General features: G+C 28.3%; 1 protein-coding gene across 1 annotated transcript; it reads right to left on the reverse strand.

Annotated features, from left to right (window-relative positions):
• Positions 1 to 1,282: 1,282 nt before the first annotated feature.
• LOC111041533 (talin-1-like) lies at positions 1,283 to 22,896 on the reverse strand. The gene is made up of 31 exons (XM_022325819.1): positions 22,174 to 22,896; positions 20,678 to 20,775; positions 17,356 to 17,485; positions 17,087 to 17,257; positions 16,816 to 16,958; positions 16,595 to 16,722; positions 16,367 to 16,535; positions 16,024 to 16,281; positions 15,887 to 15,963; positions 15,665 to 15,756; positions 11,497 to 11,585; positions 11,274 to 11,417; positions 11,102 to 11,210; positions 10,847 to 11,034; positions 10,520 to 10,780; positions 10,229 to 10,440; positions 9,991 to 10,151; positions 9,723 to 9,868; positions 9,435 to 9,657; positions 8,902 to 9,026; positions 7,782 to 7,907; positions 7,591 to 7,707; positions 7,029 to 7,214; positions 6,739 to 6,955; positions 6,542 to 6,669; positions 6,294 to 6,422; positions 5,935 to 6,180; positions 5,152 to 5,288; positions 4,882 to 5,037; positions 4,312 to 4,487; positions 1,283 to 2,069 (listed from the first exon to the last, which is right to left on the reverse strand). Exons 1-31 carry the CDS (start codon positions 22,307 to 22,309, stop codon positions 1,936 to 1,938), a joined length of 4,812 nt encoding a protein of 1,603 aa, XP_022181511.1. The 5' UTR covers positions 22,310 to 22,896; the 3' UTR covers positions 1,283 to 1,935.
• Between the last annotated feature and the right edge of the window lie 386 nt (positions 22,897 to 23,282).

Raw genomic sequence — 23,282 nt, forward strand, 5'->3', positions numbered from 1 at the left:
GTATATAAATATAATTACACTCCTTTATGTAAAATTTTAATTAGTAAGGTGAGTACTATAAAAGTTAATGTTAACAAATATGACAGTTAGCTAGTAATTGAAAAAATAAACATATTATAAACACTTTAGGTATAAAAATGTTTATATATTATTATGCCGTTATAATGAATAATGCTAAAAAAAAACTATAAGTTTACTTCATTACGGCACAATTAAATGGCAAAATGTGTGACATGACAATGAAACATTAATGTGACAATTTGATTATAACATTATTACTTAACATAAAGTTTAATACAAGATCAAATTGTCTTTATAACATTTAATTGAAATCTTGCCATACATAAGTAACAGATTTATAAAGCAGTCGACATTTTAATTTTTAATAGTAAGTATATATTAAATTCACTATTACGTTAAAACAAAATATAAAAATAAATATAATTCATATTTGGTATGAAAAAAATAATAAAATAGTTCAAACTAAATTTACATTTAAAAAAAACGAACAATAATTTATAGTTTTAACAGTATTGAGACGCCTAGTCTCTACTAACAAAATCCCATAATCAATGTTTTCATACAATTTTAGTATAACTACTCATTTTGTGGTGTTTCGACATAAAAGTGTTCGAGGGCACATATTTTTCTTCATATTATAAAGAGTTAAAAATAAACTAAAAATTCATAACTAAGCGATTTCATTGTTTTCAATATAAAAGTGAATAGCTACCATAAGTAATCTTTCAATGCATATTATTAAAATATTACAGAATATATAGATTAGACATCACATTTACTTAAAGACCAAACATTTGTTCAAAATAATTATCTATTAAATTCACTATATATATGAAACAAAATCATATTATTTCAAACTTTTAATTACATTGTAACATTAAAGAATGTTAAGAATGTTTTTTTTTAACATATAAACTAAACAGTCTATATGTTTATTTAAAAAAATTTAATTAATAAAAATCATAACTGGAGTAATTTTATTTTTTTCATGAAGTATTGTGGTTGATTTTATAAAAAATTTTGTTAGTAGAGACAGCCTTTAATTAACAAAAAAATATATATATATTATTATCTTTTATAAATTTATCATAATGCAAAATTAATAATTATGTCTACAGAGCGTTACAATTCGATGTTTTTGTTGTTTTAAATACTTATTGGATAATATTTACAATGCCAAAATGCTGTTGGGCTATTAAAAATAGAGTATTAATTTATAGACTATTTATATAAAAAGTTAGCAAAAACACCTCTTTCCATGTTATCAATTATGTAAAGGTACAATAAGCATGGTTAGTCATTGTTTACATAGTCTGGTTTTGAAAGACAAACTATTTTGAATCTCAGAAATACAACGATATGTTTATGTTGAGATAAGATTGTAAAACTTAAAACAATTACTAATTGAATGAGTTAATTGACTAGAATTTTTGAAAGTGAGATTGTTCTTACTGTGATATACATATATTATATATATATTAAGTAATGATTTTTATTATTATTATTGTTGGTTCACTATTACAGATACTTTGTGAGTGAATAAAAATTTCAAATACAAACATGTCTAATAATATACTCATGTTAGGAACTAATATGTTAAAAACAAGATACTGATATGAATAATGTCACTGAATACAATTGAAAACCAAACAAGTTGTTGAGTGCATATTCTGATGTACAAAACAAAATTGTACAGACAATAATAAATTGAATCAAATACAATCAAGGTTGTTAGTGCTTTATATAAATAATAATCAAACATGCATTATTGGCTCTGGATAAGTCTTTTGTGTGTTTGTGTAAATTAATAAGTGCAAATGTGAGGAGATGGAGGAGAGCAATATAATTTTAAAAGGAAAAGTTTATGTACGGGTAAATGTAACTTCACAGATAGTAACAAGAACTCTAACGCTCTCATTCGTTGACTGTGTATGATTTGGTCGTGGTTGTCGTGTTGTTGCTGATTGTAGATGAGCAAATATACTTTACAGTGTTGTTCTTGGTGGACATCGAGGAGGATTTGTTAAACACATTTTTGGGGCTCGAGCCTGAAAAATAAACATTCATACCTATTAGTTTCATTAATAATCAATCAAATGTATTATTATACTTTAATATTAAAACTATCAGGCATGCACTTGGATAGTTTTTAAAAGTGGCTTAAAAGCAGTCTCCTAGGTTTCTGAAATTGACATAATATGTAACCAAATTATATCAAGTTAAGGGAAAAGTCATAATATTTATATTTATAATTGAATTAACTTTTTAAATTAATATTTTCTAACTTTGCGAAAGCAGTGACTGGACCTTGTTAACTTGGCTGCTATATACCAATCGGTTATGTTTAATAAATCCATTCATTAGATTTCTAAGAATTTAATACTCTCTTCTCATCTTAAATTGTATATAAAAATAATGTGGATACATTAATATAATACATATACAACTAATATAATAGTGTGATTCAAAAGTAGCTTCATAATGTAGCCATATTATTAAGTATGAACTCAATTGTCTATACATAACCAATGTATAACTCAGAACATAACTAAAACAATATTGAAAATTGCCGCAATTAAAACCATGAAGATCAAAACTAGAATCATTATGATCAAACTATAACAAAAATTGTAAGCTAGTGCAAGGCATTACGTCTAACTAAACCATTTTTGTACAGCAACTGCAATTAATGGGATTGTCATAAAGAATAATGCTATTTTTTTCAATTATATTTAATTGCAAGTTGTACTTGTTTATTTTTAATTATTACTAAACTTAACTAAGTAAATTGTAGTAGAAATAACTAATAGTGATTTCATGAATTCATCATATTTGTGAAAGCCAGTTAATCTTATTAAAGTGTGTAACACACTAGAACGGTAGAACAATTAAATACATATTACTGTTATCTCTTCAGCTACTACTGAAACTAGAGATATATATAAAGGATTTTAGAAGCGGAGAAAGCCGTACTGCATAAAAGCAATTTAAGGTTTATTCCTATTGGCAGCCTACTATAAAAGATATTATTGTTGGTACTACATAGAATCTCAAAACCGTCATAAAATAAACCAGTGGATAATTACACAACGGTAGTAATAAAAACCCAGTCATTTCTACCTGTCCATTTCTATTTTATATACGTTAAATAAATGTAGAATACCTAATAGAAATATACAACATATTATATTTTATTTTATAATATAAGTTTAAAATATAAGTTAAAAAAGTTAATATAAGTTTAAAATTAATTCTAATTTTTTGGACACTTGCTATATTCAAATTTGTATATTCACAACACTAAATTCAGTAATTTATATATAATACAGTAGACAATAGTAAATAAAGAGCTAAATGTGTACATTTATGTCACAATAAATTCTCTCTAAGCAGACATTATTGGTTACTATATTATTGGTACTGTAAACATCTATTAACTGGGGAGATAGCATCTTGGGTCTGTGCGGTCGGGTAGCCCAATTTCCCTGGCAAGCGAGAGATCTAGGTTCAATCTTCACTCCAGCGGCTTGATTTTTAACGTTATCTTCCCAGGAGAAGTTACAGTACTTAGATTTAAATATAAATTAATACCTCAGTATTTTATTGTATTACACAGTATATTTTTTGTCGATTTTTATCATACACGATTACATGTAAAATTTCAGTTTTGTTGTATATTGTAAGAAATCAGTGGTTATAGATCATTAAGAGGATGCTACACCCTCATGTGTTATTTTTGTCTTACAAACGTACAACATATCAAAAACTATTTTGAGCGAAATAGAACCACTCAAGCTGTAGTCCAAGCTAAGCAATCAAATTTTTACACTATAAACAAGAGAAAATTTACTGTGCAATATCATTTTCATTTTTCGACATCACAAATACAAGAAAAGTTATTCAAGTTTGAAATAATTAATTTATAAGCAATAAGAAGTTTTCTTGTATTTGTGAAATCGAAAAAATAAAAAGGATATTCAACAGTAAATGTTCTCTTGTTTATACTGTGAAAATTTGGTTGCTCTGCTTGGATAACATCTTGAGTGGTTCTATTTCAAGCAAAATAGTTTTTGATAAGTTGTACATTTGTAAGACGGAGACAACACATGCGAGTGTAGCGTCTTCTTAAAGGTAAGTAGATAGCAACAGCACAATAGGGTAAAGCAAGCAAAAGCAAACAGCATTTCAGCTTTCAAAGCTTTTAAAAACGCTCTCTCGACAGAAAGCAGTGTCCACCACTGCATTGTTCTCGTCCACCAAATTAAGTGTATTTATAGGTAGGCAGTATACCTGCTGAATTGTACGTGTACAATTTATTTGTGCCTGAGTGAAACGTTTCATTAAAAGTGTTCAGACTAGTTTGATCATTTGAGTTGTTGAGGAGCTTGTACACGTTGTAGGCGTTAGCCTGAATGTTGTCTCCGTTTTCATCCATACTACTGTTGATGTAGTTGTCAGTGGAAGTTCTATAAAATATAGCACCGATGTTTTACCAATAAAATATTAATCGAGCTCAAATGGTTTGCGATGAAGACCCGCCTTTTCAACATGTTTATTCTCTTTGGAACACAGGAAATGTGGTAAAATATAATATACACATTGTAAGTAAAACTTTGCCAATATGTCGTGGGCACCCTAGCTATTATCATGAACAAAAATGATGCCATAATATTATGACTGAATCAAATATTAGTCATGTAGTTCACACACAACGCAGTCTAAATATTTCCAAACAACAAACTACAGCATTTAAAGACAACAATAATAATAATAATAATCAATATAAGACAGCTAACATTGACAAAAAAGAATAAAGAAATACAATGAAAGCTTTTCCAACAGATTTTTATTCAAATTTACCTGCTGCCATTTAACTGATGTTCGAAAGACGAATCATTTTCCATCAGTTCCGTAGGACTCGAATCATCACCTTTGGCCTTGTATTTGGCTTGCCTGATAACAACCAACCGTTGACGGGCCTCTTCTAATTCACGTTCGATCCTCAATACTTCTGATCTGTTCAAATACAGAAAACATATACATTATTAAATAGATACTAAATTACTAAATTATTTTTTGTGCAATTGTGCTAGTTAAAATAGATGATGAAATTCACAGTCAATTAAATACCTGGCATTAATTTCTTGTGCAATTCCTCCAACCATCCGTTTGCTAAGAACCAGACTTCGTTCTTCATCATTCTGAATGGCCTGTTGGGCAGCTTTAACCAGGTTGTCTGTTGCACGTTTCACAGCATTTCCAGCCGCCTAAGTAAAAATAACAAAATATAAGTTTAAACATAGTCACACAAACACGTCATGTCATTAGCCAAGATGAAACAATAATAATATTCTAAAGAAAACGTTTTACAGCTATATTCAAAGAGATTTAATAAAAAATTCAATTTAAAATATTTTGTAAGTAGTATATTTAGTATAGTATAGTTTAGATTATTATTTTTATTTATATTAATATTTTATATTTATCCTATCCTTAGTATATTTTGGTAGTCATATAATTGAAGTTGTTGGATGTTACGAAATTACAAAACTAAATAGAAAATGCATTAAATTATTTAGTCACGGATACTGTTTATCACTGCTTCTTATAAAATTTTAGAGTTGCAGTATTAGCTATAAAATAATATAAGAATAATTAATGTTAAAACAAATTATATTCGAATACATTTAGTATTTACTTAAAAATTTAAGGTATACAAACATGGCAACAGCTATAACTTAACAGTTGATTTGTATGGACTATTTTAAAAAACAAATTCATTGTTATTCTCAAAATATTGTTTACTTCAAACTATATAAAATGTGTTATTTTTAGTAACCACTGTGCTCTGTAGAGCGCTAAAAAATTATAGTTAAAACAGATTATGAACAAAATATCAGTTTTATTATCTACCAATAATCTCTTTGTGGATGCACTGTCGGGGTCGGCTTTAACCTTGCACGACACTAGCAACTGGGCAGTTGACGAAGCCACTTGTTTTGCCGATGATATCAGCTTTTCTTCACTTGATATCCCTTGCACTAAAGCATTTGCTGATTCCACTAAACTGTGAGTGGCAGCAGCCACTAAACGGGAAGCTGATATTAGGCCTTCTGACCATTGACCATCATCAGAACTGGTTAAAGGTCTGCGACTGACCTGTTTGGATTAAGTACGGTTGTTTTAATTGTTTGTTGTATATACATGTAAACATATACATTAATTATTTAATTTTCTTTACTCTTTCTAGCTATACAACAAAAGTATCTTACTTTTCCAGAATCGATTAGTTCACGTTGTGCAGCGGAAGCTGCTTTCACTAGTGCTGAAGTGGCCGCAGCAATGGATTTAGCTGCTTCCAAAATCACTTCATCAAAATTCCATGACGCATCAGCAGCTTCCTGAACAAACATATTGTTATAAAATATTAATTATTACTTAAGTTCAAAATAGTAGTATGTATACTGTTATTGTACACAGTTGGTGCTTTTTAAATAAAATACATTCTCATTAATATTACCACATTGACTGATTTCCTGGGACGTAGACTGGCAAGTTTTTTTGCAGCAGCATCAATAGATTCTGCAGCACCCAACAATTCGTTCTCCGCAATTATAGTAGGATCTTCAGGACTGACCCAATCATTACCTAAACAATTTCACTTATACAGTATACTTATAACATTATATTAAATATTAAAATAATGCAGTTTATTACCTTTGATAGTTTCAGTTACAGATATCAATTCCGTAACATACTGTGCGATCATACGGGAAATTGTTTGTAACATATGCTTGGAATCAGAACTTGAATTTGGTTTAGATATTATAAACAAAACGGTTTGCAATAGCTTTCTGTATTCTTGGGAGATATTGTACCCAGCTTGCAATGTTCTTTCTCTCAAATCAGCATTTTCAATAGTATTACTGCATCCCTGAATAACACATAATATATCAAAATATATACACTAATAATGGTTCTAAAAATCGTAACAGCAATTTTATTACCCTGCAGACAGTCAATAAATCTGATATAGCTTTACGCCCCATGTTTGCTGCAACAATAACATCTTCTTGTTTGCCACTGTTACCGGCTGAGACAGCTTTTGCGGTAGCCATTGTAATCGGTTTTGTACAGCGTATCAACTCTTCTACAGTAGCTGTTGACTTGAATGTTTCGGTTGAACTTAAGGCCTAAAATTTTATTATAATCAATAGTAATGGTAAACAGACAAAGTTAATGCACAGTAAATCATTTTTAAGGATCTAAACTTAATTTAAAAAAATGAATGTTTATAGTTTAATGGTTTGTAAAAAAATTGTCTGCAGTCGGCAAGTATAAAAATTTGATGTTGCACCAAGTTTTACTGTAAGCTAATATCACAATTTATTTTATATGAAAATGGTGATAACAATATGATTAACAAATCTTGTTAAAACATGATATTTGAGGAATTGTGGATATAGGACTTTTTAAATAACTTAAAACATATCATTTTTTGATTAGTCACAAAGATTATGAACATTATTTATTTGTAATCTTTTTTAATAAAAAATTATTAATTTTTACCCGAATTTCTTGGCCAATAACTTCAATAGTTGATTCAAGAGCTCTTGTTCCACGCGTGTGTTCGTCTTCGACTGCCTTAACAGTTTTTAAAAGCGAAGTAACATTTGTAACCATTACCTGAAAATACATAAATTTATAAATCATTTTATTAGGTTAAGTATTCTCAATTGGTATTAGTATTGTAAATTTACTTTAGCACTTTCTTTGAGTTCATTCATGGATGGATCGTTGATATTTTTTCCAGAAGCAGCTTTTGTTGCTTGAATTAAATCTCCTAATGCAGTGGCCACGTCTTTCACGGCATTGATTAACATAACCTATTAATGTTAATATTTTGACAAATACAATTTAATTTTTATAATTATACTTCAATATAAGTATATATAGGCCCCCTTTAAAAATGGGTAACAATGTATGTATTTGAAGTTAATCCCTGATTCACTGATCAGTTGGAGTAACTAAAAATATTGGCTCAATAACATCCTCCAAAATTAATGTTTTATGTAGTTATCAAAACTTGTGTATAACTACTATGATATAATAATTTGAAAGTTGACATTCTAGACAATGATTATATTTTAAATAATGACAATAATAAGTCATTACTCATTATTAATGATTTATTAGATGTGAATTTTATATATTATAAATTTTTATTAATTGTACAGTTTTTTTTTTTATATACTATTACTCTATACATGAAATATAATATTTTTAATAACCAAGCTAAATCTAGATATAAGAGAATGTTAGTACAGTATTTGCTATTTCTCTCTGACGCATGAGCAATATACCAAATTTTCAACAGCAGAGCCTCCCTTGCATTGTTAGCTTTTACTAAGGTGAATTGACCTATTATCAAATTCAAAGTTCAGAACATAATCTGTTTGTTTTTTACAATATTTAAATATTTTAAAGCCAGATATAAGTATTTTTAAGTTGTAATATCTCACATACTCATAACCTGCATTATAACTAAAACATAATAAAAAAATCCAATGTATGAACATAGATAATGTTCTTAATTTAAGTTGTACAATAGTGAATTATTCACTAAAATATTAAAAATAACAACACAAAATTAATTCAACTGAACAGAAATTTGATTGTTATACATGAGTCAGAGTGAGAAAAAAAATACCTTGTGCATTAACATCCTCATAAATATTATTTGTAATTAACTTTATAATTCGATAAAAATTTCGAAAAACTGATCAAAATTATTAGGATATTTTTATTTAACTTATTATCAATCATCATAAATGACAATAACATAGTCATATAGGATTATATAATATTATAAAAACCCACCTGAGCTTCTGGATTATTAGCTCCCAAAGAAGCTGCACCAAACTTCACAACATCAGCCAATTGTATTATAGTAGAAACAGCATTTTGAGCGGCAACTGCTAGCTGTTCCTGTGAGGAAGCCGCACCTAAGACACATTTATAATTATAACTACATACAATTATACATAGTACATAAATTGGCTAGAATGTGAAAATGCTATACAAAAACAGTGTCTATAAAAATATTTTAGGCGTTAATGCTTAATAAATGTAAAATAAGGCATTTTTACTTGGTACGAATTTTTTTTTTGCTCACTAAAACATTTTCAAAAAACATTAATTGTGTTTCTATCCTATATTAGGTAATAAATTAAGATGTATTTTTTCAAAAAAAAATGTGTACAATTAGTAAACCCATCAGATGCCTTATCTAACTATTAAATTTTTTTTGTAGTTACACAACTTTTACTTAACAAGGCAGGATATTGTAAACAATACTCAGTAATATTAATATTAATAGGTATCTTTAAATATTAAATAAAATTAATACTAACCAGTAACCAAAGTTTTAGTGTCTTCTACTAATGCCTTAGCAGTTTTCAAAATATTTTCTCGGTGGTCAGAAAACGTTTCATTTTCATTTTCGGCATGGAGAGTTCCAGCTGTGGCAAAGAGTATTGTTGTATCTAAATCACCAATAATACCAGATACTGTACTAGCCGCATTTACACACGCTTGAGTACCGCGAGTTCCACTAGATGACAATTTTTGCAATATCTATTTGTACATATAAATAAAATTGGTCAAATGTGAATATAAACAAAACATGAGTAACATCATACTTGCTGCTTTTCAATTTCTGTCATGGTGTTTTGCAACTGGTAATCGTGTGTCGACTTGTGATAACCATAGTTTTGATTATTTATGTTTGTGTCATGATTATATTCATAACGTTTTGTCAACGTTGAAATATCTAACAAATTGTCACCTGTAATAATTCAAAAATATAAATATTTTGTTTTAATTATTACAACATTATAACCACTTGTAATGTATTAAATTAAGTATAGAAAAATATTTTTATTATTTATAATATATTTTGTAACTTACTAGAATTCATTGATGAATTAGTCTGATCTATGAAGCCAGTATCATTAGATGATTTTGAATACTCTTGAACTTGAAAAGTTTTCTCAGTGTTGAACCTCTTTTCTTTTGAAACAGGAGACGTGCATACATCTACCAAATTACTCAGACTTTCTCCAACAGCTCTATATAATTATTAGAAGTCAAATATTATATTCATGAGTAATTTGTATAACCAATGCCTATGACAATCAATATTTACCTAGACGCGCTTGTAAGTCTATTGAGTAATTGGTTTAATGTAGTGGTCACTTGATATGCTGCATCCGAAAGTTCTTGTAATAAATGTTCATTATTTTCATGCTGTGTTAAATTACACACAGAAACTAGGTCTTCTACTGCATTAACCACCTCTCTAGCGGCGGCCATTAACTGTTCTTTGCAACTTGGATTTTCCACAGTTCCAGCAACAACCTAAACAATTATCAAATCATTATGAAATATAAACTCAAAAAATAACATAAATAATGTAAAATGCAATTGAGGTATATACTTTTGTACAAGCTACTAGCTGTGAAGTTGTCAGTGCACATGTAGTTGCAGCACTAATAACATTTGACTGATGTTGTGGTTCAACAGTTGCTGCGACATTTTTAGCTTTAACAACAAGAGCAGCTGTTGTATTAGCTACTGCCTTAGCCAAACTCAATAAAATGTCACGAGATTCATCAGCTCCATCATCACCAATCTGTGTTAATACTTGTTGAGATGCTTCGCCGACTTTACTAGCAGCATTAAGTAAATTTTGACGTCCCTAAAATATTCATTAAAATATTAAACTTACAATGCTAATATAAACTTGGAATAAGCCTTAACATACAGTATTTGAATCAGGTTGAACAGCTTTCAACAAGTCAGTGAAAGCAGAGCACAATTTACGGGCTGCATCTAACAAATGATCACCAGTAGGGGTTAGAGCAGCCAAAACGCGTACACCCTGACTCATTTCTGGTAAATTTGTAGTTATAGATGTAATAGCTTGTTCAACACTAGAATAGTCAATATCTCCTGAAATTGTTTATAAAAAAAAAAACTGTTATTTTAGTAAAACTTTCAAAAAAATAGCAATAATTACCTGAAGTCAAAGTGACTACTTGAGCTGTAGCGGCATTCATGGCTGCAATCTGAGAGCTGATGTTTTGTTTATTTGAATCTATTGTAGTCTCTTTAAGTTTAGTTGAAGCCTTTGAACATCAGAAATTAATGTTTTATGATATCAAACAACTCAACAGAAGATTATTACTTACTGCATCGTTTCCAAACTCAGGAATAACAGCTTTTGATATCAACTCTTTTTCAATAGTAGTTATTATTTCTTGACTATTTGATATAGTCATACACAATGCTTTTTGTGGAGCACTCAATACCTTGATTTGTTTATTTTGTGGTCCCTATAAAAAACACACACATTGTCTTATAATTTATTAAATGTCAGCCTAACATTAATTAACAACACAAATTTAAACATACCACTGATGGTGTATGGTGTACATTTATTCGTCCACTGACTGTTGTATACTGAGCATTTCCCACATGTCCCAGTCCATATGGACGAGCACCTATACATACAATTAATTATTCAAAATAATAATTAAAAATTAATCACATAACTAAACTATTACACATTTATAATCAGTATACAACACATAATAATTCATAATAGAAAGCTAATAATAATATTTACTACTCTTCTTAAAAAGGAAAATATTTATAAAATCAACAATAGTAAAATTTGACAAAATTTAACCTGACATAAAAAAAATGTATTCAATAATTATAAATTAAATATATTAACTCTTCATTTATTAAATAAAATCTACACTTATGAACTGAACTATTAACAAATGATAATCAATATTTTTATTGCATGAATAAATATATTACTAAAATATTTTTAAATGCACACTAAAATGTTGAGTAACAAATTATGTGAAGAGACATTACAAATGTTTTACTTTAAGAGGATGTCAGCTACCATTTTTCATCTTTGTCTGACCTACGAGCAGCACAAACATAGCAAATTTAAGTTAAGCAAAACCAACCATGTTGTTAATTACGGTATTAGAGTGAATTCCCTAATTATCAAACTTTAAGTTAAGAATATAACTTTTATTACTACATTGGCTTTTTTATGATATTTTAATTTTTATGAAAGTTATGAGCATTTAAACTATAACAATTTTGAAAAGCTTATAAATTGCAAAGAAATTAAAACATCCTAAAAAAGCCAATGTAGCAACACAAGTTATGTTCTTAACTTAAAGTTTGATAATGGGCGAATTCACTCTAATAACAAAAGTAACGACATAGTGTTGGTTTTTCCGAATGCAAATTTGTGATGTTGTTCATAGGTCAAAGAGAAAACATATAGTGAGTTGACATCCTCTTAAGTCAAAAACTACTCAATCTAATTCCAATAGTATACCACAACATCCGTCCACCCCCATTCTTGAAAAAAAAAAATTATACTCTATACCATATTTTTACATGAGCCACAATTTGTATGTTGTTTCTTGGAATTGTAAAAATAAGTGGTCTCAAAATATGAACCTAAAATATATTTATCATATAAAAAAAAAAATTTATTTTATCTTGTTCATTTCCTTGATATTTTATGGGGGATACTAAGTTTTTTTTTGAATGAAAATGGGAATCAAAATTGTGACTTACTATTGAAATTACAATTGTCTATTTGAGTGAAAATTGAAACATTTTTTCATGGTCACAAAATAAATTATTGTACGTCTACTACAGCCATATTGAAGAGTAATAGGAATTTACAACTAATATAATTATAAGACCAACAGCCAAATGTATATGAAGTTGTTTCTTAAGTGTCACTCAGAATCTAGTAAACGCGAGGCCACAATTGAGGTTACACAATAAAATGCCTAATGAATTTGATTAAAAGCACTTTTATATTGAAATTTTTATTCCCAAATAGCTTATATTAAATACAATAATAAACAACTATCGAGGTTAAACTTACACAAAATCACAAAATCACAACACAAATACAAATATCAAATTGGTTACTAAACTATTAAGAACTAATCATGCACTAATTTGGTTTAATTTATTAAAAAATCATGCATTTGATAATACCTCAGGCATTGGCTACTATAATATTTATGTAAAAAAATGAACTTAGAATTCACTAAAAACTTCATTCAACTTGAGTATACAGTATGTTTCCTTAATCTCAATCTATATAATTTATATTTGAATGTAATTATAGTTACTTAACATTTTTTGAAATTGCTCACGCATTGAAAAATATTCAATAGTTCGATAGATCTTACATTCATGAAACATACTGTTTTGTTTAGCTAGTTTTATGTATTTGTGAATATTATTTATCATAATATTACAAATTTAAAATACATATTATTCACACAAAACTACAAATATATATATATGCAATGGATGATAAACAATCAACGAATTATAAAAAAATATAGTTCTGAAGAAACCTACAAGAGTATAATGATCACATAACAATGTACAACTGAAGAGGGCAAATGAATAACAATGAGGAAATGGTAAAATACATTCATTGATTGATGATCAATCAATATTACCTTTAAAGCTCCAGATTGTCTGCATCACAGTGTATTTTTTTTTAACACAATGCCATGAATTCTATATTCCTTACATTCCTGAATAAAACAGTTTTTTTTTCTAAATTGTATTTAATGTTTAATGAGAAAAAAGATTGATATGTATACTCCCATATAACACCAAAGTTTTGAACAATGTACCTACAATGTAAATTCCTTATCATTTTTCTTCTGTTGTACGATTTTTTGGCGGTTTTTTAGAGTTGCACCATTTAATAATCGTGCAAATAAACTAAACGCGCAATATTACTTTTGTGTTTATATAGACAGTATATTAAAAATAATTAAAGAGAAACATATTTGAAGATAAATTCTAATAATCTAATATCTCTTCAAAAAAAGGGGGGAAACTATAATAATAATTAAATACTTCAAACAAATAATAAAGATTTTTTACTTGAATATTATAATGAATATAATATAAAATATACAATCATAAATTTAAAAAAAAAATCTTTTTATTGATGCAATACATTTTAATATTTAATAGAAGAAAAATTTTGGGTAAAGTAGATATTAACTTATAAATTATAAAAATTGTATAAATCAATAATAGATCATTCTATGGAGCTAATCATTGTAAATTCTATGGTAGTACAGTTGATAAGGTTTGTGTAAATTATATATCTACTGTGATTATAATTAAATGCATTACTCAACTTTAATGATAAATATAAGAATATACATATTATATATACTCGTATTATTGCTGGGTTGCATGAAAAATGTATTAATTGTACAGTTCAATAAAATTTAATGAACCAACTGTTGGCCACTAAATCTTGTTTAAAGGACCATTAGCCACTATCGATTCATTCAATACTTAGTGGTTGTTCATCCAACCCGGCATATGTGTGTTAACTATTTAAAGTAATGGATTTTGGAATTTTTAAGTTGAAGTGGAAAAATTAAAATTAAATTGGAAGTGACATTACTTTTAAAAATATTATAAAAAAATATCAAGATTAAAATAGTTATTTAACTTTTTTATCATTAGCAAACCATTGAAAATGGTTATTTATATTTAATTAATTCTAAAAATTGGAAAACTCATTAATCTGTAATTACATGAAAAATATTATATAAAATATATAAAATTAATTAATTAAAATTGTTATTACAGCTAAATATAAAATTTAATATTTAAATCAAAACATTACATGTCAGCATATAGCTTCACAGAATCATATTACCTAACACATGAACATGTGAAAAATACAGTCTAAACCATTATAAAAGAATTTAATTCTTACCTAATTATACAGTTATTTACAATTAACATTATAGTCTCAATCAACAGACCAAAATATGTTGTAGCATATCAAATATCAGCATTTTAATAGCATCATAATTTATCATCAACAAAAGATCATATATAACAGAGAAAATATATTCACTTAGATCATTTTGTTTTATTATATACAACTATATTAATCATCAAATAATTATTTGTTATGATTTAAGATATTTAAAAAAATATATGTTTATCTATATAATTCTCCAATTTATCATAATATTCAATCATAAATTTCAATTATTTTCCCCATAGAAAATTTTTAAACTAAATCTAATCGTCTGTACATTTAACAATAATTATAACAGTATAACTCCTTAATTAAATCAAATTTAGGTAAATGGAAGTTGAATTATATCTTCTAGTATAAATGATTAAGAATAAAACAGAATTTAATTGAATTATAATCATTAAAATAGAAGTGAGCATGTTTAGTGTAAAACATCAGACATTTAACTAATGAAAAAATGTCATATATTAGGTGTTAGTTAAAAACTATAGGCATGAGTTAAAATATTATGTTTTACAATTCTTTGTTATAACACATTAATATTGTTTGCAAAATTTATGAAACTAGAAAAATTTTCATGAAAAGCATAATAAAAGCTTATATAAACTATTTATAAGCTTCTACAAAATGTTTGAATTGTGATTAACATTATTCCTGGTGCAAATGTAGTAATATTAATTTTATTTCTAAAATAGAATACCAAAATTAACTCACCTTCAGCTCCAGCTCTCATTACTGCAGGCTTTGCCACTGATTCAGTGTTTACTTTTCCAAATTGACTACTTTCATGTTGTAAAATTGTAGCCCTAGAACAATAAGGTTTTTAAAATTATTCAATTTAAAGGAAGAATTGAATATTTAAGTATAAATTTCAAAACTTCTTCATTTTAGTAAATCCAAAAATAATTTATTATTCTAATGTAAACATAGACTTACTTAAGCGGTGAAATACTATCCTCTACCATAGTTGAACCTTCATCTCCTTCAATACCAAAATGATCTTTAGACTTTTTCTGTAAATAAATATATAAATAAATAATGTTTTCATAATACAATAATAATGATGTATTCACTTTTTTCAAAATAATGTCGATATAACCAGAGATTAATTGAAGTATTTGTTCAGCTTCAGTAGTTTGTACTGAATAATATTGATCTGAATAATCCCCAAAGTCTAAAGTGAATGTATTTGGAGATGCTCCCCATCTTCTAACTGTTGTTAGAGGCCAAGTTTTTAATATCTCTTTGGTTCTTTCATCCAAGCGTAAAACTGAATCCTTTGTCACCCCCAAAAGACGAGGAACTAATTTATTTTTTCCTTTCATTTTTTCCTAGTAACAAAATGTAATATTTAGAAAATATAATCAATATTCTATTAAATTAAGAAGCAACATTTATTTAAAGATTATAACATACTTTAACCAAGAAAAATGTAACCCCATAAGTGGGTAATGATCTTGCAGTTTTTGTATAAAGAACTTTTGCGTCTAATTCAGATAGACCTACATGATTTTTGTGCTCGGAAAATATTTTTTTTTCAATACCTTTTATTTTCGTATATGATTGAGGTAAAAATTCCTTAAGACTAAAAAAATATACACGTTTATTTTTATTTTATTAAATAATGTAAATAATAAGCTATACTCTAAAAACGGGGGACGGTGTTTGGTTTCACAGTAATTTCCAAATTGAATATGTGTTTGAATACCAGCAAGCTGTAAAGCAAGTTCTTCTGTAACTGGGTGTGTTCCATCTAAAATTGCATCTCTTGCCTATAAATTAGAAAACAAAACAAGATCAATTTATGTATTAATATTTATTAGTAGATTTGAGTAACTAAAATAATATATATTGAAGTCAATTACCTGAACATATAATAAATTTAATTGTACTGGATCATGGGAATCTATGTTTCCATCAGAAAAGAAAAATTTCCTTCTTAATAATACAGGTTCACCCTCGTCAATACCTTGTTCTCTAAGAGTTTTAGATGGATCAACCCAGTTAACTGAAATAATAATAAAATACCTAATTAAATTTTTGAAAGTATTCAAATACATACTATGAACAGTATTTTAAATTATTTATACAAATAGAAATAATGCGATGTAATTTAAACAACTATATTATTATTACCTTCATCATCTGTTTTTAGTTTTTTTCTCAATTGTTCCATTTTAGCATCTTTTTCCCGTTCTCGATCTTCTTTTCGTCTTTTTAATGTCAATGTTCCAAAATTAGCTTTGTTTTCAACTTCCTCTTCTGGAGTTTCTCTCACAAGACTATATTCATCATGATTGGTGATTCCTTAATGTACATAAATTTCATCATAATATTATTTTTAAGTCAGTATAAAATAACATTAACTATTATTCATCACACAGAAAAAATTCTTTAGCTCGTACCAATTTTTGTGCAAATGACCACCATTAGATTTGCTACTGGTTGACTGTCATCGACAAGAAGGGTTTTCAATGTTCCATCAAGCATGTGCACTTTTAATGTTCTCATCTTTTTTCGATATTCCAACAAATCCTAAACCATTAAAAATAAAACCATAAATAACACAGAATTAGGTACATGAAATTATGTATAATTTATAAATCTACTTTACATAGTGTATAAGAAGTAAACTTAAATTCAATACGATACATACTGCATATACTGTAGTTGCTACGTGTTATTAATTTTTTTTTTATATATTTAAAATCCATTAAACATTTTATCCAATTCTTTTGAATCAGGAACTTTTTTAAAGATCTTTATCATGCATTAACAAGTCTCAAAAAATATTTAATTAAACATAAAAATGTGAAATTAAATTGTATCTACATATTCTTTGTTAAATTTATTAAATTATTGTAAGTCAAATGAGAGAAGAAAGAAGAGCTAGACTTGCCAGATGAAAATATGCATTAAGACTACCTCAAGTGGTGGTAACAAGTTAATGCAAGTGAAGCAAACAAATGGGAGGTATACATTATGACCAAATAATAAAAACTAACAACTTAAAAAATATAGGCAAAAAAAAAGGTCTAATTGATTTGATGGGTACTAAATTGTTAAATTACTAATTTTTTTAGGTATAATCAGTAAAGATCAAGATTAAGATGGAAATATTGTAATTTATATAAATATGTTTTTGGTTTATTAATATAAAAACAATTAAAACAATAAATAGAAATTCTGATACTATAAATATGAACATTAGATTGAATAGCATATGTTCAATATGAAATTATATTCATTATTAATATTAATTTAAAAAAAGTATAGTAATGATTTTGAATAAATCTTAGTGAGTTTTTTCATTAGTAGTTTGTAACGAGTTTTGTAACATTCTTTTAATATTATCTAGTGAGCTGTGGTGCCGTAACTGAACTAATTGAGACCAGAGTGCAAAATTTAAATTTGAAGCCCTTTCAAAATTATACATTCAACAATGCATGCTATACATAATATGATGATTGGGAATAATGGTTATAGAAAAAGTCCCAAAAAAAATTTCTCAAAAACATAGGTTTGTTGTTTTTTTAATAAAATCCTGCATAGTGCATTGATATAATTATAATAAAATATTATATAAATATTATATAGCATTTCATATAATATGCATAATAGTTAAAATGTACTTTTTTTATTATTATTTAAAGATATAACTTTTAAAGTTTTCTAAATTTCTTCGGTTTCTGTTGAACTTTATAGTCACATTTTTTTTAAATATGGTTCTGTCTATTTTTAAGGAGATTCATCTAATATTTTTTTTCATGACAAACAGAATGTATGACTACTCTAAAATCCACTAATTTTTTTATTAGATTTTACACCATAGTGTGATTGACAGATTTAAAAAATCTATGGTTTACAATAGGTAAACCTTCAGTTTGGTTGTTTATAGGATCATTGTCTTGTAATGTTACATAATTGACACTCCTGAAGGAGAGAATAAAGCAGTATTAGTATCATCTGGTGGTAATGATTTTCACTCCAACATATCAATCACAAGTTAAGGAGAATAATAATAAAGTATCATCAATATTCAAAATTACCCTTGGGAATTTAAAAAAAATTTAATTTTGTTCAAAGTTACATTGGGTAGACAATTTATTTCCACAAAAAAATAATAGTTACAGTCTTATTTATGTAGCCGGTTTTACTTTGGATTTTTTTCTGTTCAACTAGGTGATTTTCAGTGAATTATTTTCTTTGGCCATTTTTTTAAGGAGTTACTTTCCATTTTGTTACCAATGATACTATTAATATAGAATAGATTCTTAATGTAGGTATGAAGTATTCAAATATTCAAAATAGCATTGATTTGGTTGTTAGTAGGATCCTATGAAGATAAGTACTTGCATAATTTTTAATACACAAGCCTAACCTTTGAGACAATTTATACTGAATAAGTTGTCATAAATATAGAACTTATAAAACTATAGAGGAATAAAATTGATAGACTGTTACTAAAGGTGTATTTAACTAAAATATCTTTAATATGAAGTTTAAGAAAATCATATTTTTAATTTGACAATAACAAAGTATTAGAGAAAAATCTGAACTTACATTGTTTTTGTACATATTGTTATCAATAAGATCATAAATCATAAATAAGGACCAAATTTGTATGCACATGCATGTTCTTCAACAATTCATTTAGAATTATTGTATACATTAATAAATAGATTCTATAGTTGGTTACAATTATTTTTTGCATATTTTGGCATATTTGGGTAAAAATGACAATAAATTGAATAAAAGTTTCATTTTTTATAAATAGTTGAAGATTTTTCTCTGATACACAAAATGTAGTTTCAAAATATAAATTTATGCCAATCGAGAAATTTCTGATTTGAAAATATAAAATCACATTTTTTAAATTCATGTTGGTATTCGTTCTACAATTAATAATACATTTCCCTTATTAATTTTATATTTACTTAATTAAACAGGAGGTATAGTTTGTACATATTTTGTAAGCAAACATAATACATATATATTTAAATAGTATTTTTTTCACATGATTTACTTTGTAATTTTTTAAGATGTTCAGTTTTTTTTAACATACAATGAAGAATTATTTTGCATATTTTTAAATTTTTAAGTGTATAAATATGTGCATATTTATGAATAATTTTTCATAAGAATCTGGGCCTTAATCATAAAACAATTTAATTATATATCCTACTGAAATTATAGTCACGTTTCATTGTACATGGAATCAATTTACTGAAACTCTTATAAATTTATTGTTTGACAACAAATTTGTTTTTGAGCTTTAGTAATATGGCCCTTGTAATGTTGGATAATGTGGTATATATAGATTAGATATTATCTTTAGTTAATGCAGCTATCACAGAGCATTAACATCATCACAGAGTTTGCTAATAAATCAATAATAGTTTTGAAGAAATAACATTGTTATTGGCATATTTTACATAATATTATATAGATTTAGCATTATCCATAAATGTTAGATATATCTACACAACACACTTTCCATAATTTTTCAAATTTTGAATTACACTTTAAGGTATGAACCATCCCCCCTCCCCGTTGAAAATCCCTGAGAACACCACCGAACAGAAGAATAACTGATACCAATAAAGGAATTTTTTTTAAATACATTAACCAATGCATCTTAAGTATTTAAATTGTTAATGAAATATATAATAACTAATACAACCGTATACTTAACAATACTTTATTGAAAAATAAGAATTGACTCACTCCATTTCTCAGAATATAATATTCTAAATTACGCCCAGGTTCCAACCAAACTCCTTTCTTTATGTCTTCGTCAGCTAGAAATAATCCATAATCTTTTGCTGAAACAGTTAAAACAATTACACCTCACAATAATGCATTCAAATATTTTGAATTACCACATCAAGTTATATTTAAAAAATATATAAGAAACATTTACTCATTAATGCTGAACAAACCAATATTTTATTTAATACCTTATGTATACCTATTATACACTAAATACATTTCCCCATTAGCCATGTGTAATTGGGAAAATATTTAATGGTTTAATTTTATGATTCAATCTCAAAAATAAATGCCTTAATATGATATCATTGTAGCATTCATACTAGGTAGGTTTAAAGGTAGGTGCAACAATTAATGAATTCGACTGTAAGAAATTTGTTATTTATTAATGATATTAGTTTATGTGCATACTTTCAAGCTGCATTTTATAATTAAGGCTAGAACTCGAGAACTCATTAAAAAAAAATCTATTTTATATTTTATTTGTTATTCAGAGGTTAAATTGTATTCATACTGTCTTAAGCAAGTATTATACAGTAAACTTAAAGAAAAGTACCAAACCAATACATAAAACTCGTTGTCTCTATTTTGCATAAATTTGTAAGCATTTTTTATTTATTTTTGTTACTTATTAAAAATTATTCAACATACCTAAATGGTTGTTATTCCTATTGACAACACAAACAATAAGATATAGGTATCAACCGGGGTACCTACATAATTTACAGCAAAATAATGTTTGATGATTTTCTTAAGCATTAAAAATCTAGCCTTGGCTGTATAACCAACTACTACTAGTTGTATTACCTATCACTAATATAAAACAAATAAAATTAGTATCTACATACCTAATATAATAAATTAGTGTCAAATTATATAAACATAGCTATTATAAATAAAGCTGGCTCTAAAGTCAAATGTTCTGATATAGAAGAAAAAATAAGAGATTTAAGCAGATTTAGGTAATGAATTATTCAACATAATACTTTATTTCTAGCCTAAGTTATCCTCCAGAGTAGGGGTCTTCAACCTTTTTAATGGCCAGACAAATCAGAGATATGTTTCGACATTGAGCTCTATAGTTGTCTGAGGAGAAATAGTGATGTAATGAGATTGAATAAAATAAAGAACCATTTAATTTTTTTATTCCACCATAATTTTACAAAGGGGAAATAATAATAACATGATTCCCACACATGAACTCCAATACATAGGTAAATCATAAATAGCTAGTATCTTGAGTTCTTGAGTACAAGACTTAAAAATCAAAACACCAGTGAGATTGGAGGTCGTCACTTTGGAGGATAGAAACAATTGAGTTTTGACACATACAGCCAGATAACGAGCTAACGGGGCACTTAGATAGGTAGGTTTAAGATAGGTACTTACCAAACTCGTCGATGTGTAGGATAATACTTATTAGGTAAAAAGTTAACTTTTACAGTACTCACGTTGGTCTAGATTGGCTTCGGATATCTTTTCTCTGATCAGTCGGCACGCGTTGTACACAGATATGGTCGGATCGAATTGCATCGTTTTGGTGACATCTCGTTCGACGATGGATATCCTCAAAGATAGCGTCGCCATCTGAAAGCGTAAGACGAGCACGGACGTAATCAGCTAAGACCCAAATGGCCACCCCGTGAGCACCCGTAAACCACAGGTAGGTACCCACCGTGTAGTCGTTCCGGCGCAAAGGACTGCTACCCAATCGGGCAGGGTGTTCTGAGGGCGTTCGGGCGGCGGTGGCGGCGACGCGTTGGCAGACACTGCGTGCGGGTTTGCGCGATCGCGATCACGGACGGACGACGAAAATAATATAATATTAAAATACGTAATATTTAGAGGGCGAAAAAGCCAACGGCTGCGGCGATGACGAATTGATCAGGAATCCGTCGTCGTCGTAGTCGTCGTCCGAGCAGCGGTCTCGGTGGCAGTGGTGGCAGCAGCGACGATCGAACAGCGGCGGCGCATGATAACGAGTAACAACGACGAGCGAGAGCGATGACGACAGAGCAGATGGACGCGAGTGACGACTACGACGGTGGCGGCGGCCCCGTTACCCCTCCTGCCAACCCGACCGACGGACGACCGGATCTCGAACGCACCGAAACGGTCGTGCGGTGATTATGTGACGGCAAGAGCAACGCGACAACAGCGGCGGCAGCGGCGGAACTGAATATCAGCTCGCGCGCGTATTATCACCGAAGTCGGCACTCGGAGCACCGCGACCCGTTCCGCGCCGATCATAAGCAACACCGCCGTCCCGCACCGCTCACAACGTGTCCCGTCCCGCACCGAATCGCTGTACAGTCCAGAGGCGTCTATTATTATTGTTGTTGCGCCGCCGCCGAACGCGAGTGTTGTACCGACGACGACGCGGAAACGGAACATCTGTCGACGACGTCTTAGCGCGCCCAAAAATAGAACGCGTGGCCCCGGCCGGTGGAGGCCGTCTTTTCAATAACACACGTTGCCATCGTCGTATTATTATTATTATTATTATTATTATTTATTGGTTTGGCACGATTATTTGCACACGCAAGCTATTACCCAGTTG

Source organism: Myzus persicae, unplaced genomic scaffold (genome assembly GCF_001856785.1).
Source record: "Myzus persicae strain clone G006 unplaced genomic scaffold, MPER_G0061.0, whole genome shotgun sequence".
In the NCBI taxonomy this organism is placed as follows: Eukaryota; Metazoa; Arthropoda; class Insecta; order Hemiptera; family Aphididae; genus Myzus; species Myzus persicae.

Excerpts from the sequence above, each read along its gene's own strand:
- LOC111041533 (XM_022325819.1), bottom strand. The coding sequence starts at position 22,309 with ATGGCGACGCTATCTTTGAGGATATCCATCGTCGAACGAGATGTCACC. Across the intron at positions 11,418-11,496 it reads TACACCATACACCATCAGTG|GGACCACAAAATAAACAAAT; the intron begins GTATGTTTAAAT and ends TGTTTTTTATAG. Across the intron at positions 5,038-5,151 it reads GCACAAGAAATTAATGCCAG|ATCAGAAGTATTGAGGATCG; the intron begins GTATTTAATTGA and ends GTATTTGAACAG.